The sequence below is a fragment of the Globicephala melas genome, chromosome 19, assembly GCF_963455315.2.
Source record: "Globicephala melas chromosome 19, mGloMel1.2, whole genome shotgun sequence".
NCBI lineage: Eukaryota > Metazoa > Chordata > Mammalia > Artiodactyla > Delphinidae > Globicephala > Globicephala melas.
In genome coordinates this window covers 31,876,648-31,899,598 of record NC_083332.1, presented here as the reverse complement: position 1 = coordinate 31,899,598, position 22,951 = coordinate 31,876,648, and the positions used below count along the sequence as shown (strand labels likewise).

Here is a 22,951-nt window from a genome sequence, read left to right as displayed (position 1 = left end):
GCATATACCCAGAGAAAACCATAATTCAAAAAGACACATGCACCCCAATGTTCATTGCAGCACTATTTACAATAGCCAGGTCATGGAAGCAACCTAAATGCCCATCGACAGATGAATGGATAAAGAAGTTGTGGTACATATATACAATGGAATATTACTCAGCTATAAAAAGGAACGAAACTGGGTCATTTGTTGAGACATGGATGGATCTAGAGACTGTCATACAGAGTGAAGTAAGTCAGAAACAGAAAAACAAATACCGTATATTAACACATGTATGTGGAACCTAGAAAAATGGTACAGATGAACTGGTTTGCAGGGCTGAAGACACAGCCCAAGATGTGAAGACACATCTTGAGACACAGATGTAGAGAACAAACTTATGGACACCAAAGGGGGAAAGCCACGGGGGCGGGGTGGGGTGAGGATGGTGGTGTGATGAATTGGGCGATTGGAATTGACATGTATACACTGATGTGTATAAAATTGAGGACTAATAAGAACCTGCTGTATAAAAAAAATTGTGAAAGATTCTTTAATGGTATGGGAAGATTATTATGATATAGTAAATGAAAAGGTTACAAAATGGTATGTACAGTTTAACTTCACTCTTATTAAGATAATACATATTACGTATTATATGCAAAAAAAATGACCCAAAAGTTAAAAATTATGTCTGAGTATTCAACATTATGGGTTGTTTACTTTGTGCTTCTCCTCCTCTCTTCTTCCCCATGATTTTCTATAACATCCTGTCTTATTTTTTACTAAGAAAAAGGAAGAATGATTTAAAAATTCATTAAGATGTTAAGATGTGGAGACACACACACACACACACACACACACACACAGGAATACTACTCAGCCATAAAAAAGTATGGAATTTTGCCATTTGCAGCAATGCAGATGGCCTTGGAGGGTATTATGCTAAGTGAAATAAGTCAAAGACAAATACTGTATGATACCACTTATATGTGAAATCTAAAAAAATAGAACGAACTAGTGAATTTAACAAAAATGTAGACTCAAAAGTATAGAGAACTAGTGGTTACCAGTGGGGAAAGGGAAAGGGGGAGGGGAAATATAGGGGGAGGGGATTAAGAGGTACAAACTACTGTGTATGAAGTATGCTACAAGGATATATTGTACAACATGGGGAACATAGCCAATATTTTATAATAACTATAAGTGGAGTATAACCTTTAAAAATTGTGAATCACTATATTGCACACCTGTAACATACATAATATTGTATATCAACTATACTTCAGTTTTTTAAAAAGATGTTATTTTTGCCTGTTAGTAAAGGCAAAGATGATTTCAAATGCAATACACAGTATTGGTAAGAATTTGGGGTAAATGAGCATGCACAAAATGTATGCTGCTAATAGTATAAATTGTTACTAATGTCATTGGCACTGGCAACACAAATCAAAAGCCTTAAAAACAGAAGTATTTTCACTTCTAGGGGTTAAGGAAATCATTAGGGATGGATACAAAAAATGCATATATAAACTCAAATGTCCATTTTTAGGTTCCTGGTTAAATAAATTACACCTGTATGGGCAATATATGTATTAAAAATCACATTGCAAGATACTTACTGACATAGAGGCCAGTATATTAAAGGCAAAACAGCCAATATTGTTCCATATAGTACTGATTTAATATGAAAATCTATGTTTCCTAAGGCTAACGTAACAAATTACCACAAACTGGATGGCTTAAAACAGCTGAAATTTATTCTACCACAGTTCAGGCCAGAAGTCCAAAATCAAGGTGTTGGCAAGGCTGGTTCCTTCTGGAGGCTGTGGAGGAGAATCTGTTCATGCTTCTCTCGTAGCTTCTGGTGGTTGCTGGTAATCCTTGGTGTTCCTTGGCTTGTAGCTGCACAGCACCAATCTCTGCTTATTGCCTCGTGGCCCTATCCCTTGTGTTTCTTATGTCCTCTCCTCTTCTTATAAGGACAACAGTCATTGGATTTAGGGCCCACCCTATCTAGTATGACTGCATCTTAACTAATTTTATCTGCCAAGATCCTATTTCCAATTAAGGCCACATTCTGAGATTCTGGGTTGACATGCATTTTTGTAGGACACTATTCAACCCACTACATGTATATAACATACATATAAAAAGATTGGATAGCTACATGAACAGTATTTCAGGGTGGGTTTATGGATGATTTAAATATTTTTTTGTTTTTCTGCATTTTAAAATAAATAGCTTACTGTACTGAAGTTGCATTTATGTAGAGATTAAGTTCTTAATTTATTGAATGAGGTGAACATTACTTGTAGTCAAAAATTACTCTCCCCCCAAACCACTTTTTTCCCTCCTACAGCTCAAAATATACAGAATACATCATTTTATACATAGTGTATCTTCTCTCAAAATCATCCAACACAGCCAATTCTTCCTCCAGCAGTGGAACATATTACTGATCCTCTGGGTGAGCACCAGATGAAGCTGTTGACTTAGTTTAGTATATTTTACAAAAAAGAAAGGTTTTCTAAAGCATGGCAGTATAGTTGAATGTGTTCAAGTTAAATGAGGGGTGATGAGACTCTACTGTTCTACTTTTGTAGTTTGAGGAAAAACAAATTTCTTTCATATTTATTAAAAAAACACTGCAAACAACAGTGATGAATTAGGAAAGTCTCTAAGACCAAGGGAAAAAATAATTACTGATCTTCAAAATGGACTTCTTTAAGAGGTTAGGTATATCTCTGGGTCTTTCAGGATTTTTAAAGGTCCAGGGGAAGAAAACTTCGGGAAATAGTAATATTGTGGATATAATTATAGCCAACTTCTGTCTCTTAAAAATTCTTCCACTTTCCTTTTAAAGATTTATGACTATGGTTTCCTTCATAACTGGAATAAGATAAATTATATATAAAAATAAAAAAACATTGTCATGTACAGAGGCTGACATCATGGGTAGTCAAAGAATATGTTTAATAAAAAATAATTAAACTTCCATTTGCTCTATAGAACATCATAGAAAGTAATTTAATAAATTACAAATGACTTTTTAAGACGTTTGCTCAACTACAGAAAGCAAATTCAGACTACACAAAACACAACTGGTAAATATTGCAATGTCCAAAAGAAAAATTGGACTAAGACTTGAATCATGAAACCTGAAACAAGGGCTATAAATACAAGGCAATAACAGCTATAATTCTTTTAGTAACTACCAACACATACTTGGATATCCTTTCAACTGCAACTTTAGTATTATGTAATTCTACTGATTTCTTTTCTTATAACCCTTAACTTTACACAACCATGTTTGCATGTTTTTTTAAGCTGATAGCTGGACAACTTTTCCCCAATCAGTACTAGATAGAAGTGTCTTGAAACCCAAGAGAATGTTTAAAGTTAATACTAGCCTTAATGCTTTGAAAACTGCAACTGCCTTATTACATAGAAAGAGAATCACTAAGATGTTAACCAAATTCATTTGATCATAATTAGGAAAATACTTTATCTCATAAATTTGATATAAATTAGATTTTAGTGACAAGATCTAGGGCTTTTTTCCCCTTTATTTTAAATTGGAGACAGAAAGGAATGAAGATCATGTGGGTATAACTAGGGGGAGAGAAGGGAAATGTGGATGGTGCTGTAATACTTTACCGGCAAACTAAGTTAACTGTGTTTGAAAAACTTTGGCTATCTCATAGGTGTATTCTAGTTAAACAAAGGTGCAATACTGCAAAGGGAAGATACTAAATATGTAATATATCATTTTCATGATGAAGAATTACTACCCACTTCTCCTGGAAGGGCATTATAGTGACTATTGCTAAGACATTGCATAAAGGACTATCAATTCAAAGTACTATTTTGGGAAAATACAAAAATCAATACAATCCCAATGGAACTTATATAATTTTGTAAATACATATAACACTGTCTCTCTAATAAGGGGTTAGTTATTTTACATACAGAAACATAATTTACTGGTAAAGGTCTTGGAAAATCCAATATACTTGCTTAATTCATGACAAAGCAATAGAGTTCCATCAAAACATACTAAAAGTTATTTTTTCTCTGGGAGAGAAGTGGGGTACTTTTCCCCTCGCAAACTTTATCACTGACTTATTTTTAAGTACCAGAAAAACGCTAACACTTGTCTCTCCTTAGGATGTAAATGATATTTTATTTCCAATTCAGTTCTAATTGCTTTAAATGTATATGAAGGTGAACCTGGACCTCTACCTTGTCAGAATAATAGCAGCTTTAGCAGGAGAAATTGTATCACAAATCAAACAGACAAATTTTACATGGTAAAGGGTTCTAAGAAATTGATCAGAAGCCTTTGGCTTCATTTTTTGTGGTTCATAGGAGTAACGTATATTTTTTTGAGATTATTCAAAGTGCATTTTCAAAATGGGCAACTCAGTATATTTAATATAAACTGATAACCCAACACTGATTCTGGGCAACATTTAGTTTGCTTATACGTAGAAACTCAAAATGAATTGAGACTATCTGCATATTACTTTACCCTATTATCTGTTAATTCCGGAATATTTCCATGACGTAAAACACAAATAGAAATCTACACAAATAAAGCAAACAAACAATTTCTTTTACATGAAGTATGCTGTGTTGAAAGTTCTTTTCAGTGGCATTTCATGAGTTTGCCTTTTCTGAACCCTGGAAACAGACATTACTCATCTGAGACAATTATTTCTAATAGGAGGCCAAACTTTGAAGAGCTGAAACTAATATGTCTAGAGGGTGCCAAAGTTACATGACACAGGATTATTTCATGACTTTACTGATTTTAAGAGTTAAGCTCAGCAAAAAGCAAGTCATATTTCTTGCCAGATTAACATGATATATAGGATGTGTTTAAAAAACCCCTGAAAACAAGTATAGAATTAGAAACGAATGTAAACTTCCTAAACTAACTCAGCTGAGGTAACAGGTAGCCAGTTAAATTGGCTGATTGGGAAACTTATTTCTTCTTTAAAACACACTTGTACCTGAATTGGAAATATCAGCAGTGCATCACAACACTAGAGCATTTTCATGTAATTAAAGCAATGGATGGTGATGTAGATTCTACAGCTTTCATGACATTCATTAGCTGCCCAAATTATTGCTGAGTTTTGATCTGTAAATTATAGGTGTCAAGGAGGCTGTAAAACTATATTCAAATTAAATCAGTAATATGCATAAAGTATTCTGTGTTCACTGCAAATATATTAAATATACAACTCTTATTGAGCATAATTTTCATAAAATTAACCCCCAACAAAATTATAATGCCTTTTGTTGTAATTTTACACCTTTATGTATTTGATAGTACATACGAGTTCAGAAACTTATGAATCTTAAGAAATATTACATGCAAAACGTCTCTGAAAGCAGTTTGCACTTCTAAACAAATAACTGAAATGTTCAGTCAGTAAGTTATTGATGCACTCAACACTGGGGTATTTACAATTAATAATTAAAGAAAAAAAATCCAAAATCAGTTCATAATTTAAGTGCAGTCTGGGAATCAGTCTTCATTACTAGAATCTGAATCCTCAGATGACGATGGTGTACTATCAGATCCAGATGAAGCATCAGCTTTCTCTGAACCCTCATCTGTGCTGTTTTCATTGAGAGGACTCGGTTCAGTTCCCCCTTTGTCTTCCTGATCTCCAACTCTGGAATCTTCTTCCTTTACTTCTACAGACTTAGATGAGCCTAAGTCACTGTTTTTATTTTTCTGTACATCAAAAGTATTGGACTGGGACAAAGTTGGAATATGAAGATTAAGGCCTGGAGTGAGAAGCATCCCTGGATAAAGTATATTAGATAGTAATAGTGGGTTAAGAGCTAACGGGTTGGCAGCTGCAGCTGCACTTAATGCAGCAGTAGAGGATGTTGAAGGAGAACTTGACACAGAGCTTTCACCACCATTCTCTGAATTTTGGCTCTCTGTCCTTTCTTTTTTTCCTTCTAGCTCCGTAGAGTCATTTCCCTTTTTTTCTTCTGTTCCAGATTCTGTAGGCTTTGTCAGGAGTCCTCCCATGCCCAACAGATTTGGCAATCCAGTCATTCCTGACAGCAGCATGGGGAACATGGCAGCCACGTTTTTAGCTTCTCCTCCAGAAGAAAGGCCAGCAGGCATTCCCATCAGCCCTGCAGTTACTTGCAGTGACTGCAAGTTTTGTAGGTTTTGTTGTAAGGCCTGAAGAGTTGTGAGGTCCACACCTGGAAGTAATCCATTGGCTAATAAAGGATTGCCTGAAATACTGGTGGCAGTTGCAGCTGCTGCTGCCGCAGTGGCCTTTGCAATTCCACTTTTAGGCCGTCTCCCTCGCCTGCTTACTTCCTCTCTCACAACGGGACCAGTGAGAATACGTTCATACATACTTTCTGGAAGAAATCCCTAAAAAAAAAAATCCATCAATAATAACCATTTTCAAATAAAATCAATAGCTATTAGTTTGTGATACAAATAAGCTATTAAAAATAGGTAATCATTCATAAACTTATTCTGTATTGATATAACCAATTACGAGAGAGATAACCCAATTTCATCTTAGTATAAGTAGTGGCTTGAAACAGCTCTTTTTCTCATTTTATCTTAAGAGGGCAGAAAGAGGTCTCTGGCCCTCTTTTACACTGTGAGGCATAAGTTAGTAGAATAGTTCTGGAAAACAGAAGGTCCGAAGAAATTTTTTCATGAGGGTTACTACTGCCATGCCCTTATATTTTTCACATCACCCATTGCTCTAGAAGACTAAAGGAGTGCCCCTCTTCTAATCTGGAAGAACAATAAGCAAAGGACAGAAGAAGTAAGTAAAGATTAAAATGAGATGCTTCATATGACTCTTTCCTGACTATCACTTTGGGAGTAAAGGAGACAGAGCCAAACCAAAAAAGATAATCGACAGGGGGGAAAAAATCACTTGGCTCAGAACAGCAGTAGCACCTGCACACTGGGAAGCACCAAGTCCAGGGCAATGGAGGGCAACCTATGCTACTTTCTTGAAATTCTCCCATGATTTTCTCAGGCTCAAAACTCCTAGAAGTAAAAAACAAACAAATGAACGAAAATTCCTAAAAGTTTTAGGAGTTTAGAACCACTAGACCAGCACTGTCTAATAGAAATAATGTAAGCCACGTATGTAATTTAAAATTTTCTAGTAGCCACAATTAAAAAAAGGTAAAATACGTGACACAAATTTTAGCAATATAGTCTATTTAACATAACAAAAACACTGCCATTTCAATATGTCATCTATGAATATTATTGAGATATTTTATATTCATTTTTCCAAACTAAGCCTTCAAAATCCAGAAACAGTGCTTCACACTTACAACACCTCCTACTTCAGACTAGCCAAATTTCAAGTGCTCAATAGCCACATGTGCCCGGTGGCTACCATTTGTGACACTGTAGCTCTAGACAGTGGTTTACAAGACTCTCATGGGACTATTTTAAAATTTTGTTTTGAACTGATCAACTTATTTGTTCTCTTTACAAAAGCATTAGGGTTCACTACAGAAAACACAACAACAAAAAAATACAAATAAAAATATCATCCATAGTTTCACTGTTCAGAGATAACCACTGCTAACATTTCAGGATGTGTGCTTCCATCTTCCCCTTGTGCATATAAACAGATTTTACAATTCTCTTCACCTCTTTTCTAAAATAAAAAAAAAAAAAAATAGAATCATACTGAACATAGGTTTACTGCCTGTCTTTTTTATTTAGACACCTGTAGACATAATAGCTATTATTTATTCAGCACTTACCACATGGTTAGGCTTTGATACTCCAAGAGCTTAACTACTACCCCATTTAACAACACTGTGAACTTTTTCTCCCTTGTCATTAGATGTTCTTTTAAGATATAATTTTTAAAATAGTTGCAGTTTTTCAATAGACTGATGGACCATTGGTATATTCCCAATTTTTATTACTGTATTATGATGAATAACCTTACATATATATATCTTTCCCCATCTTTGTTTTCTTAATATGCCTTTTAATCAATCAATCAATCAATTAATTAGGCCACGCTGTGCAGCACATGGGATCTTAATTTCCCAACCAGGGATTGAACACATGCCCCATGCAATGGAAGCACAGAGTTCTAACCACTGGACCGCCAGAGAATCCCGCCCGTGCCGCCCAGTATCTTTGACTATTCATTGTGGTATTGCTCAAATAGTATCTTAGAGATTAAAATAAACACAAATCAGCATATATTGATTCTGCATTCTAACTCAACAGCATCTGAGAAATCTGTAACATATTCTGCAAAACAAAAATTATGAACTAAAAAATACCTTCACATATTCTTGGAATATTTTGTTAATTTTTAAAAATAAATTTATTTTTGGCTGTGTTGGGTCTTCGTTGCTGCACATGGGCTTCTCACTGTCGTGGCTTCCCTTGTTGCAGAACATCGGCTCTAGGCGCGTGGGCCTCAGTAGTTGTGGCACATGGGCTCAGTAGTTGTGGCACATGGGCTTAGTTGCTCCATGGCATGTGGGATCTTCCTGGGCCAGGGATCGAACCTGTGTCCCTTGCATTGGCAGGCAGATTCCTAGCCACTGCGCCACCAGGGAAGCCCTATTTTGTTAATTCTTAACTTAAAATTTAATCTAAGTTATAATTAAATGGCATCTAATTTTAAAAATGATGTCTGAATTATTATTTATGAAATACTCACAGACTGCTTAACAACATCTCCCCATTCAGGAGCTACTCCATATTCTGTATTTTCTTTCAGGAACCGACATAAATCTTTCAGAGGGGGAGCAAAGGCACCTCCAACCTATAAATGAAAAACAGATCGTTAGACACTTAAAAGCACTATTAAATATGAAGACATTTCTTGCTTTTATTCTGTGCTGTACAGAGTTTATTTATTTATTTATTTATTTTTGCGGCACGCGGGCCTCTCCCTGTTGTGGCCTCTCCCGTTGCGGAGCACAGGCTCCGGACGCACAGGCTCAGTGGCCATGGCTCACGGGCCCAGCCTCTCCGCGGCATGTGGGATCTTCCCGGTCTGGGGCACGAACCCGCGTCCCCTGCATCGGCAGGCGGACTCTCAACCACTGTGCCACCAGGGAGGCCCCAGAGTTTATTTTTTTAAAACACATGTATTCGTTGAACCACTTTTGACAATCTTTATTACATTAAAAAGGACTACCACAATCCACAAGAACCATTAATATACTATATAAACATGTGCTAATGTAAATTTTAAATGTCTTTCTTTAAAATTAATTAATTAATTTTGGCTGCATTGGGTCTTTGTTGCTGCGGGCAGGCTTTCTCTAGTTGCGGCGAGCGGGGGCTACTCTTCGTTGCAGTGCGCAGGCTTCTTACTGTGGTGGCTTCTCTTGTTGCGGAGCACGGGCTCTAGGTGTGCGGGCTTCAGTAGTTGTGGCATGTGGGCTCAGTTGTTGTGGCTCGTGGGCTCTAGAGCGCAGGCTCAGTAGTTGTGGTACATAGGCTTAGTTGCTCCGCAGCATGTGGGATCTTCCTGGACCAGAGATCGAACCTGTGTCCCCTGCATTGGCAGGCGGATTCTTAACCACTGTGCCACCAGGGAAGTCCCTTAAATGTTTTTGAGTTACTGGAACAGTAAAATAAATAACTACCGTTTACTGTGAAATTACTATGTTGGGTAGGCAGTGTAGCCTAGTTAAGAGTATACCCTTCGGAGTCAGACTTACCACCTACATGAACTAGGGTATATCAGTAAATCTCTTTGAACCTCAGTTTTCTGATCTGCAAAATGGAGATAACAACACCTCCCTCATAGGGTTTTATGAAGATAATTCAAGTGCCTCAGCAAAGGTTCTGGCACATAATAAATATAAGCTATTATTATTATTATCATATTACCAACTATTGTGCTAAGGACTTTAGAGTACATAATTTATTTTAGTACTCGCTACATCCATTTGAGAAAGTATTATTTCTATTTTTCAAATGAAGGAACTAAGCCTCAGAGAAGTTATACAAGTTGCCTAAAGCTAGCTAGTAAGTGTTAGGATCAGCTTTCAAACTCAGGTCTCAAAAGCCCATGCACTTATCTATTATGTAAACTGATACCCTAAAAGTATAAAAATATACATATCCCTTTAAATGTTTAAATGATTTGAACCTACCAATTTAATGTTCCTTTGGAGTCTAAAGACACTTCTTGAATAATTCCTTTTTCCACACCTTTTTGAATGAATACATACTATATCTTGTTAGGATATAGACAGGGTTTAATATGGCTAGTTATAATACCTATAGGTATTCTTATCTAGTATTTCCTATAATCTTTACTTAGCCTCTCAAGTTTCTGTTGCCATCTCCTTTTTATTATGACCTTCATTAAGCTCCAGTTTAAACTGGAGGCCCTCTGTATGGTTTATGGGGATTCAGCAAGTGGATCTTTTCCTTAGTAACTGATCAATCCTCAAGTCTGCACTCTAGAAACTCAGAACAATAAAGAAATCTACAAACTAAAGGAAATGAACAGGACTTTTATCAGGTTACCAACAATGAAAAATAAAATTTAGGGTGTTTAATGTTAAACCTAACAAGTAAAAATTTAAAAAATGGTTCCATTTCCTTAAAACTGGCTAAGATAAATTTATTCATATCTAGAAATGCTAATTTCATTATAAGATGAAGTGCAAAGATTTGTAACACAATCTATGCAAGCATAAAATTAAGTAAAATGCAACTAAAATGTCATCTTGTTCTTCCCCTAATACATCTATGACATCACTTTAAAGCACTAACAAAAGCTGAATAAGCTATCTCTACAAAATTGGGGAAAAATCAGTATTAATTTTAATGAGTTAGTGCATACGATAATATTAAGACAATTGTTATTTTAAAAGTAGTTTTCTTCCAATTTCAATATTTCTTCTGAGAAAGTCAAATGAGTTCATGTATTTTTTTTTTAATTTTTATTTTATTTATTTATTTTTGGCTGTGTTGGTTCTTCGTTTCTGTGCGAGGGCTTTCTCTAATTGCGGCAAGTGGGAGCCACTCCTTATCGCGGTGCGCGGGCCTCTCACTATCGCGGCCTCTCCCATTGCGGAGCACAGGCTCCAGACGCGCAGGCTCAGTAATTGTGACTCACGGGGCTAGTTGCTCCGCGGCATGTGGGATCTTCCCAGACCAGGGCTCGAACCTGTGTCCTCTGCATTGGCAGGCGGATTCTTAACCACCGCGCCACCAGGGAAGCCCGAGTTCATGTATTTTTATACTAGCAGTGAGGTCATTTAATAGAGAGCAAGACAGAACTAGGGAATTAATGTGACCTATGTAGGGTAATTTAATTTGTGAGTGAAGGAATTCAATGAGAAATTTGCTGTTTTTACTCTGAGGCCATTTCTTCTTTCTTACTTATTTTGTTGCTTGCTCATCAGAATAGAAAACAATAAAAATGTCAAAGCTATGAACTTACAAAAGGGTGCCACAAGTGTTCTATCATTTACTTTAGGAGGTAAAAGAGACATATACCAATCCAAACATAAAACAGACACAATTTGGGAAAACAAATGTTGAGCCACATTTGGTTCAGAAATAGACTTTGGAAAAACCTGACTGTTACCATTCATCAATCAATAAAGCAAGAAGGTAAACACAGGGATACTATTAGTGTATAAGGTACCTTTGTTTAAGACATTTTATTTCCATCTATCAGAAAATTATGTAATATGCCCATTTTGATAGAACGAGGCACTTAACAGCCAAATGATGGAAAATCACGTGATAAATATATAAATCTATAATGGCCATGATGAGAATAGTGTCCCCTTTTCAACAGAGTTTCTCGACTTTTGCACTACAGACATTTTGGACTGGTGTTGTAGGGTTTGGCCCCTGTGCTGCAGGAGGTGTAGCAGCATTCCGGGCCTCTATCCACTAGATGCCACTAGCATCCTTCCCCTGCTCACCACCTCCCCAACACCCACCTCCTTACTCCAAAGTTGTGACTACCGAAGATGTTTCCAGACGTTGCTAAACGTCCCCTGGAGGACAAAGTGCCCCCTTTTGAGAACCACTGACTTACATGTAGTGCTCTTGCTCAGGGCCACCGCTTAGGCACAGATAATGTAAACTAACTTGCTTATTTCATTCAACAGCTTAGACAAAGATGTGGGATTTGAAATTAGACTGCATAAAATTGTAGTCCATGTCTTTTCCCGCAAATCTTCTACATTTAACCCAACCAGGTCTGTTAGAAAATACTGCATAATGAAGTAGTGTTCTAGAGATCTCTTAAGCAGTGAATCAACATGAAAAATTAACAACAAATATATAAATACCTTTCTGGCATTTCTTCTGTTAATCAGCTGAACACGTTCTTCTCCAGTGAGACTATTCACATCTAGTTTATTGGGATTTCTGCAACGATGCCTTTTTTGCTTGGGTCTCCCCTCATGGAGCTGCATTCTCTAAAATACATGGACAAAGGAATGGCTTGAAAATCTAACTGTGCAACTAGTACAAATAGGCTGATCCAAGAAATTCAGTCATATAAAATTGAAGATACATTATAGATAAGATATATTAATACAGTTGACCCTTGAATAGCATGGGTCTGAAATGTGCAGGCTCACTCATATGTGGATTTTCTTCAATAAATACGTACTACAGGACTACACGATCCATGGCTGACTGCACCCAGGGATGCGGAACTGAGGACACGGAGGGCTAACTGTAAAGTCATACTCAAATTTTTGGCTGTGGGGGTGGCATGCATCAGTACTTCTGACAACCATACTGTCCAAGGGTCAACTGTTTATATTATATATTGAAGATTTATATTATATCATATATATTCTGTCACATATCTTCAATATATCATATTAAAGAATTTACCCCATAGCTATATGTTAAAAATATTTAAGGTTTTAATATTTTTATATTTATTAATAAAAATGCTGAATAAGACAATGTTACATGAACCTTTTCCTCAAATTATATATTTGAAAAATTATTCAAGGCAATTATTAATAATGATCAGTATTATCTTTCTGTATGAAAGTAGGCTCCTGAAATGAGGAGGACATTGCTAGTTCTTTCCTTAAATGCCCTCAAAGATCACTGTATTTCTAGAGTGTTATTTGAAGGAGTTATCAATAATGCTGGAAGAGCTTCCTCTTTACATTTTCTCCTGATGAATTTCACGTGAAACATCAGATTTTCTCAGTGCTCTGATAGCATTTATATGTGTACTAGTGGCTTTCATTTCTCTTCATCTCACTAATAAACTTTCTTATCTCTTTTCACATAATCCTCACAATACTCAAAGATATTATTCTTTTCTAAAAAAATGTATTCATTTATTTTGGCTGCTCTGGGTCTTCATTGCGGCGTGCAGGCTCTAGAGTGTGCGGGTGGGCTGTACAGCACGCGGGCTCAGTAGCTGCGGTACGCAGGCTCTCTAGTTGCGGTATGTGGGATCTTAGTTCCCCGACCAGGGATCAAACGCGGGCCGCCCTGCGTTGGGAGCACAGAGTCTTCACCACTCGACCACCAGGGAAGTCCCCCAAAGATATTATTCTTATTTTACAAATGGGAATCAAGGCTCAGAGAAGATACCTTCCTCAAGGTCATGCAGCTAGCAGGTGGCAATAAAAACTCTATCAAACCATGCTGCTTACCTCTGTTAACAACTGTTAACAAAGTAAGGCTTGATGTCTGTAGTCATTTCTAAACAATTACAAATTCCAACAGACTAAAGTTCAAACTCTTCAGCATGGCATACCAGTCCCATCACAGCCTGGACTGAATTCATCTTTTCTATCCAATTACTATTACCCCACTCATTCCCTCACATACTCTGGAATATCAGACTAGTCACTGTTTTATGACTATATCCTTTTTAGACTCTCTTCATAATTGTTCTATAATGCCTAGAGTATCCTCCTCTTATCCTGCCTAGAATAAGTAGGCATTTGACCAGTATTAACCTGGTCAAATGCCTACTTATTCTTTTATCATCCACCAGTCATGTCAGCTCTATTTTCTATCTTTTCCCAGATACTCTGCTTGGGCAGAGTAATTATTCTTTTATCAGTTTCCATGGCAGTTTATACATACCACTGGTATAGTACATATACCACGTTATGATCATTTTGTTGTAGAGATACCACAGCAAAGTGTGAGATCCAATATACCATTAATGTAAAGTGCCCTTGGAAATCATACCAGTTGTTATCTTGTATTCTGTACTCCAACAAATGCTGCTTATAACAATGTTTTAAAATCTTAATAATAAAGTTATATAAAAAATTAGGACAAAAGGTTTATTTGCAGGGAAAATGATGAACTCCTATAAGTTAAAAAAAAAAGTAATAAAGATTCCTTTGCAGTGGAAAGAGAAAGGTATGACAATCTTCAGAGACTAGAGTATAACTGCCATGAGGGCAAGAACTTTATATTGTTCACTGTTTTATCCTAAATCCCTTTAAATAGTAACTAGCACATAATAGTTGCTCAATAAAAATTTACTGACTGAATAAATGGTATTTTCTAACATGTTAATAAGTATAGGGTTAAACTAACAATTCTCATTATTTTTAGAATTGCAATACTCATTTTATGATTGCTCACCTTACTGACAACCCTTCCCCTCATAATTACAAGAGCTTTATTTGGTGCTTTTTTTTTTAAATCAAAAGAATTAACAGAAAGTTTATTTGAGAATTTGTGGCATCTTTTGAAAAAATTAGGGATATGAAAGGCATTCAAAAGCTAAGACTGAGGCTCCCTATTTTAGACTACCAGGTTATCTCTTGAGGACGACAATAGCAATGTAAAATATTAAACTAAATATATATTACAGATACAAGTATATAAAAATATATATTACAGTCACATTCTAGGGACTGGAGCTTCTGTGGTTCTTTTGCATGAAAAAATAAGGTAATGAATTTTTTTGTTAATAAAATAACAATCACTTTACCTTTATATAGCACTTTTTAGTCTCCAAAGACTTTCATTTTTAATTTTTTAAATCACTGACTCAGTAAGTATTTACAAGGAGCTAGATACCATCCCCTGTAGCAGGAATTACGTGCTAAGTCCTGGGGATACAAGGTGAATAGGACAGCCCTTAAGAAGTTCATGGGGTAGGGGACGACTTCAATGGGTTATCCAATTAATCTTCATAATGGAAGCAGATAGAACAAACCCACTAACTTCATTGTATAGAGGATATACCATTACTCTTTTACCTTCTAAAATATATAGAAACATCAAGGGAGACTGATACAAAATTTGGTACATCAGCATCTGACAGTAAAGCATTACAAACTTAAATAATAGATTTCTATGAGTAAGAAAGACATACGCCCATAAGGTAGTGAGTAGAAAGTATTTCAGAGGATAAGAAAAATGCATATTAATATATCTGTTCTCCTCTTTGACTAATATAAACCATGCACCTGACAAGAACCAGAAGGTGTATTCTTATGAGATCTTAAGTGTAGCAGTTTGAACAGTGGATTTAAGACTTATTAGCTGTGTGGCCTTGCACTATTTATTGGGTTGGTCAAAAGGTTCATTTGGTGTTTTCCATAAGATGGCTCTAGTAGCACTTAGTTGTCTTTAACTTCATTCGAAACAATTTCGTTAGACTGTATTGTGACAGCTGTCATATCAGCGTGCATTTAAAAAAAAAACTTATCAAAATTGGTGAATTTTTGCGTAGCCATTTTAATACTGAAGGTGGAAGAAAAAAAGCAACATTTTCGGCATATTAAGCTTTATTATTTCAAGAAAGGTAAAAACACAACCGAAACACAAAAACATATTTGTGCAGTATATGGAGAAAGGGCTGTGAGTGATCGAACGTGTCAAAAGTGGTTTGCAAAGTTTCGTGCCGGAGATTTCTCGCTGGATGGTGCTCCGTGGTCGGGTAGACCAGTTGAAATTGATAGTGATCAAATTGAGACATTAACTGAGAACAATCAACATTATACCACGCGGGAGACAGCGGACATACTCAAAATATCCAAATCAAGTGTTGAAAATCATTTACACCAGCTTGGTTACGTGAATCGCTTTGATGTTTGGGTTCCATGTAAGTTAAGCAGAAAAAACCCTTCTTGATCGTATTTCCGCATGTGATTCTCTACTTAAACGTAATGAAAACGTTCTGTTTTTAAAACAAATTGTGACAGGAGATGAAAAATGGATACTGTACAACAATGTGGAACAGAAGAGATCGTAGGGCAAGCGAAATGAACCACCACTAACCACACCAAAGGCTGGTCTTCATCCAAAGAAGGTGATGCTGTGTATATGGTGGGATTGGAAGGGAGTCCTCTATTATGAGCTCCTTCTGGAAAACCAAACGATTAATTCCAACAAGTACTGCTCCCAGTTAGACCAACTGAAAGCAGCACTCAATGAAAAGTGTTCGGAATTAGTCAACAGAAAGCACATAATCTTCCATCAGGATAACGCAAGACCGCATGTTTCTTTGATGACCAGGCAAAAACTGTTGCAGCTTGGCTGGGAAGTTCTGATTCATCCACCATATTCACCAGACATTGCATCTTCAGATTGCCATTTATTTTGGTCTTTACAAAATTCTCTTAATGGAAAAAATTTCAATTCCTTGGAAGACTATAAAAGGCACCTGGAAGAGTTCTTTGCTCAACAAGATAAAAAGCTTTGGGAAGATGGAATTATGAAGTTGCCTGAAAAATGGCAGAAGGTAGTGGAACAAAATGGTGAATATGTTGTTAAATAAAGTTCTTGGTGAAAATGAAAAATGTGTCTTTTATTTTTACTTAAAAACCGAAGGCACTTTTTGGCCAACCCAATATTTAAAATTTCAGTATTTCCATTTCTTTATAAAGTTATAATGATGCCATTCTGATAAAGTTAGGGGGTGTTAAATTAGGTAATCCATGCTAAGTATAAAGCCAAGCACACAGCTAAGTCTCAATAAATGTTTACTATTATTATTTTTATTATTTTAAAACAAACTATTTGTGGGAAAAGATTGCAAGTTTTGTAACTTTACAATATTCATTGGGTCTATGATAGTACTCTGTATATGAGAGGTGATTTTTATTACTTAAACACTTATTGAATGCAGAATGGAAAAATGGAAAATGATATTGTATTGTATCGAAAGATAGTCATTATTTTTTTCTGCTAATTTTCCTAAATCTTGGGCAGAACACATAAGTGGGTGAGAATTTATGCTTCATCATTATAGGTGCGACCAATCATAGAAGTAAAATATACCAAGTTTTATAAGGCATCACCTACAGGAATAAAAGCTCCTAAATCTTCCACATAACCTGGGTGCTCCTTAAGCCATTTTTCCAAATCCTTTCTCTTCGGTGCATCATCGCCTGCAAGTCTTGTCCCATCTTTAAGATTAATAACTGGAACGGGACTTTCTGTATCAGGAATTCCTTGAGGTTGAGTATAGGATAGTGCTGGATTTATCCCTGTAGAAATCTGTGAGGTGGTTAAGCCTAAAGTAACCTGTAGAAAAACATCAAATGACAATTTTATTTCCATGCTTTAGCATTCTGATTTTGGTCCAATGAAGCAATTCTTTTTGAAGAGGAAAAAAAAAGTTGTTTAAAGGTCAGCTAAATCTTTCAAATTTAAAATTTTCATGAATCTTAGCCAGTGCTGGATTCTACTGAGATACAATCTAAAGCTATATACTCCTAATTTTCTAATTATCTTTATTATTCTACAAAACATTCACAAACAGCAATATGTATATTTACTAGAATTGAATTTTGGACTCAAGGATCAGTAGTTTTTAAGCATTACTTTACTTACATGATTAGGTGGTTTATTTCTGTTGAAAAAGAGGATGTCAACACCTTCTACATTCTTCCTCCTTCCCCGCCTTTTTTTGACTACAGGCTGGTTGTCTAATAAAACTCCATTGGCACCAAGGGTTGATTGAATGGGAGTACCTAACAAATTAAAAATGCAAAAGAGTGATAAAAATCTAGTTCTTAAATTAAACGTAATTACTTTTATAAATACATAGACATTTTGCGGGGGTTGGGGAGGGATGGAGTGGGAGTTTGAGATTAGCAGATACAAACTATTATATAGAGAATGGATAAACAACAAGGTCCTACTGTATAGCACAGGGAACTATATTCAGTATGCTGTGATAAACCATAATGGAAAAGAATATGAAAAAGAATGTATATATATGTATAACTGAATCACTTTGTTGTATAGCAGAAATTAATATAACATTGTAAATTAACTATACTCCAATAAAATAGAATAAAATAAATAATTAATGCTTGTAATGATACTCATGATCAAAGAAAAAGTTTATTTAAAAAAATACATAGAAATTTAGTTCTTATTTTACAAGCAGTCAGACAAAATCAAGCAATTCTTGGATTAAAAATACCACCTCATTTCTCATTTAAAAACCAGGAGAATTGTAATCTAGGTCTCTTTCAAGTTTTGACTTGTCTCCTCAAATTTTTCCCCTGGATAGTCACACATCTTTTCTTTTGTCCCCTTTTCGAGGAAGAACCATGCCTTTCTCATGTACAAGACAAACCTCTCCCCCTTTTTTGAACCCATTAATCCCTACTTTTTCTAAAAGTTTGTTTTATCATTTATCTTTGTTTTTTTGTGCCAAAATATCTTACTCTACATTAGATTCTTATCAACTTAAAAACATGGCCCAACTCAAATAAAAAATAAACTTCTTTCGGCTTTTTCATAACTTTCAAAACTTTTGAAAAGTTGGTTGCTATTATGCTCCCCTTTCTCATGACAACCTCACTCCTCAATTCCCACAGTCCACTCCTGCCCCAGCCTATTTAAGGTATTTTCTTTAAGACCACCACTGTTTCTTGCCAAATTAAACTGACCCTTCTCACTCTTCATTTCAGTAGGCACTCACTAAAAAATGTTTGTAAGAGGTATGAATGAAACAGTACCACACATTCATTTTTTTCCTAATAAATAAATACACATTTATCAAACAGCTATGTACAAAGCACTATGATGATTCAAAGGTAAGACACAGTTCCTGTCCTTAAAGAGTACGTAATCTAGAACACTCTTATAAAAGAAAATATTAATAATGAGATGTTTGCTTAAAATGGTTCACAGTTTGTAGCGAGAAATACATTTTCAATCATTCAAGGAGAATTTTTGACCAAGTCCTGTGTGTCCCTAAAAGACATTTCCCTTTGGTTGGCTGTGTAATCTTATGGAAATCACTCTCCTCACATCTCAGTTACAAAAAATACCTTAATTCATAATTAGTAAGGAATAACTAATTACAATGAGTAAAAATTATTTTTGCATATGAAAGCACTGAGGAATGTGACATAACATTATTAAAAAAGAACAGCTTTCATTATTTCATTAAAATCAGATTAACAAAATATTATGAATATTTGAAAATACTTTCACTATAGTACATTTTAACTGTAATAACAGAATAACTTTCCTAAAATATTACTTTTAAAAGTACTATTCTGTTTTATAAGAACTTCTCATGGCTTCCTATTCTAGTATGAATGAAATGCCTTACATCAAGCCTCATTCCTGCCTGACCACCAACCCAATCCCCTCCCCAGCTCACTTTTTGATGCTGCCCATAATCTAGATTTACCTTTGCTAAGCAGTCTCTGACCTTATACAAATATCTCTCCAGTAAGAATTTAAACAGTAGCTAGGTCAGTCTTATCCTAAAACCATACAATTTTCCCAACATCAAGTCTCTGGTTCACGCTATTCCCTGACTCTCTCTCAATGTCATTTTCCAGAAAAACCATTATCTAATCTTCCTCTTATAAATTCTGTTCAATTCTGCCTCTTCCACAGGACTCTGCCTAAGTCTCTAGACAGCAGTGACTTCTCTCTTTTCCAATATTTATTAACTATAATGCTGTGTAGCAAGATATATTATCTTGTTTTTAACGTATTGTCTAATATTTTAACATGTGGGTCTAGTCTACCAAGCAACTGAAAGGCAGAGAGTGTCTTAAGTTTCTTTCACTTTCCCTTTACTGCTATCCCAGTGCTATATAAAAAGAAAAGTACTTAATACAATTATCTATGGAAAAACATTAGTATAACACACCAAATTATGTATTTATAAAGAAATCCTACTTGATCATTTGTAAACATACCCGATTTGGCAAATTATATACTCCCTTGACTTCTTTCATTTTTTAAATCAACAACAAACCCAGCTACCTTGACTTCTTTTTGAGAGTGATTTTAATAAACATTACTGATTTATTTTAACCTAGAATCCAAAATGGAAAATTTAACCTAGTCTACTCTATAAAGCCTGTGTTGTCTTTATCTTAGATTTGTAATTACAACAATATTAAAAATACCTTCTTTCTATTGAATGCCTACTAGGTGCCATATTCTGGACTAGGTTTTACAAATGTTTTCTTAAATTACCAAAAACAAAACAAACAAAACACAGAGGTATTAAGCCCATTTTATAAATGTGATCAGAAACATTATGTCTCAGGCCCAATGTCACAACAGTGTTAAATGACAGAATTCAAATCCAGGCTGTTTGGCTCTACCATCTTTTGTGTACTATTCCAGGTGATTTCTGGAATAGGCTCTTTAGTTTTGTCCTCTTATAATTTATGCTATTTTACTGTCCTTCATTAATTAATTTACATTATATGACGTATCTTCACTCAAAGCTTTTAGATAAAATTCGGGGGTGCCCATACAAACATAAAAAGGGCTTAATATGAAGAATTATAATACGAGTTGTTGAGCATCTAATTCTAAAACCTAATTTTAACATCTGTTTAGCATCTAATTATGTGCCAATTTCCATACTAGTCACTTTACATATATTATTTAATCCACCTAACAATGCTACCTCTCCGTTGACCCCAACTCCTCACTTCGCGAACAAGAAAAGGTTAAAAAATGTTAGCAGGTTTCCTAAGAGTCATGTAGGAAGACAGAGCTAGATTTCACATTTACAGGGACTTCTCTGGTGGTCCAGTGGTTAAGACTCGGATCTCCCAATGCAGGGGGCAAGGGATCAATCCCCCACTGGGGAACTAAGATCCCACATGCCACATGGCATGGCCAAAAACAAAAACAGATTTCACATTTGCAATTATCAAGATGGATGAGATACAATTCTAAGATAATTCTATCTAGTTTTAATGTTTTTGAGGCTTTTTAATATTTGGTATAGGTGCAAATTAGTGTTATAATTACTATTGATACTATTAAAACAGTATTTTTTACCAAAGAATTACTTATAGGCAAAGACTGTAAAATCTTCAGCTGCAATAGCAGTAAAATGTTCAGATGATAGATGTATCAATCCCACTTTATAGAGTTACGGACTTATCAAGGTACAAGCAGTGGTATTATTAAACCCACTTAGGTTGGGCAAAAAAGCCCAGAGCTTATCTTCCCCATCTCTTCCCATTTTCTCACGAAAAAAAGAGCTCCTTGCCATTGTAAATCACAATTTGGGGGATTTATACTTCAGTAAGAGAACTGTGGCTCATTCATACGTGTCTGAAAGTCCAGTAATTGGAGACTTACACTGAATGGTTAATGAAACCATAAGAGACAAAAGTAAGTCTGATGACTCTAATTTATAATTTAATTATAATTTATAATTAGAAAGCGGTAAGAGCAGCAACTGGAAACAGCAATCAATTTAACACCTATAATAAAGCACTATTTTCCCAAACTTCAGCAATTCCACACATTGTACACAGGCACAGGAGTTCTGAAATGTTTACAAGTTATTGTATGGCAAACGAATTTAGTAGAATACTGAAATAGAGTCCTTAGCCATATGTATATGGAGGTATAAAGGAAATTCCAGTCACTTACCTGCTTTTAATTGAAAAGTTACATTTTTTACGATTAGTATGCTGTGGTCCATACATTTTAAGACTCAGCTGCTCTTAACTAGAATTATCAGTTCTTGACAGCATACTTTAAGAGGGACACAGAAAGAATTAAAGTACAACTAGATACATCAACAAAATAAAAAAACTGCTTATGGATGGATTCCTCAGTGCCTAGAGAGCACAGAACACAGGGCACCAGTTCAGTATTCAATAAATACTTGTTGATTCAAATAGTCAAAAGGTTAGTACAAAATATCGTCCCAAGGGGAGATATGATCATTGTTTTCTGAATGTTAAGATTATCATGCAGACATAGGACTAGGTTAATTCTCTGAGGCCTTTGAAGACAGAACTTCAGTCACTGAGAAGAACCAATTGCAGGCAAAGTTTGCTTCCAAATAAGAAGAAATTTTGTGATAATTAGAGCTTTCTAATAATAGGAGGGCTGTTTAAAGTAGTAACAATCTGGTTCTCGTAAGTATCCTATGAGTAAGTAAAAAAGGATTTGCAAATGATTTTGCATGCTGAGGCAATGATTACTAGCATATTCACCTGATATTGGCATGGATTTTGGAAAACTGGCGAGGCTGGTCTCTGACGCACCTTGAAGGTCCCGAAGTCGAGTGAGGTACTGCTGCTGCCCTAGAGCACCATCTTCACTGTCCAATGGCCTTCTCTGAGCAAGCCCTTGCTTCTGAAATGTCAACTTCAAACCACCTTCCTGTTAAACAAACACCATTAATAAGAAAGAAATGATTAAAAAAAAACTCGTAGTATATTGAGAGAAATCTTTTACTTAGAAAAAGTGAGGTTAAAAACCCTGAAAAGTTAATCATGTTCTCTTATTCATACATCAATTGGAGAAAAACATTTAATCAATTTCTATAATGAATATTAAAATTTCTATCTTAAATGAAAAACATCCAGGTATTACATATACTTTTCTGAGCAAAACAGAGCTTTTCATGTGACTAGCACATTGTAACCCTTTCAGCTTCTGACCTATGTCTCTGTGTACACTATTCACATGACATATTAGAAGATATTACCCATGTTTTAGACACTGAGT

The 22,951-nt window shown here is 35.5% G+C and overlaps 1 protein-coding gene across 6 annotated transcripts in view; it reads right to left on the bottom strand.

The window, feature by feature from the left end:
- Window positions 1-2,939: 2,939 nt before the first annotated feature.
- CHD9 (chromodomain helicase DNA binding protein 9) overlaps window positions 2,940-22,951 on the bottom strand; it is a 244,924-nt gene continuing 224,912 nt past the window's right edge. For all 6 annotated transcript variants that reach the window (XM_060289805.2, XM_070044370.1, XM_030832973.3 and 3 more), the window contains 6 exons: window positions 22,435-22,603; window positions 17,813-17,952; window positions 17,282-17,503; window positions 12,316-12,444; window positions 8,700-8,804; window positions 2,940-6,400 (listed from right to left, as the gene is read on the bottom strand). In XM_060289805.2, coding sequence (XP_060145788.1) covers window positions 5,522-6,400; window positions 8,700-8,804; window positions 12,316-12,444; window positions 17,282-17,503; window positions 17,813-17,952; window positions 22,435-22,603 — 1,644 coding nt within the window. In that variant the 3' untranslated portion in view covers window positions 2,940-5,521. The remainder of the gene's footprint in view (window positions 6,401-8,699; window positions 8,805-12,315; window positions 12,445-17,281; window positions 17,504-17,812; window positions 17,953-22,434; window positions 22,604-22,951) is intronic.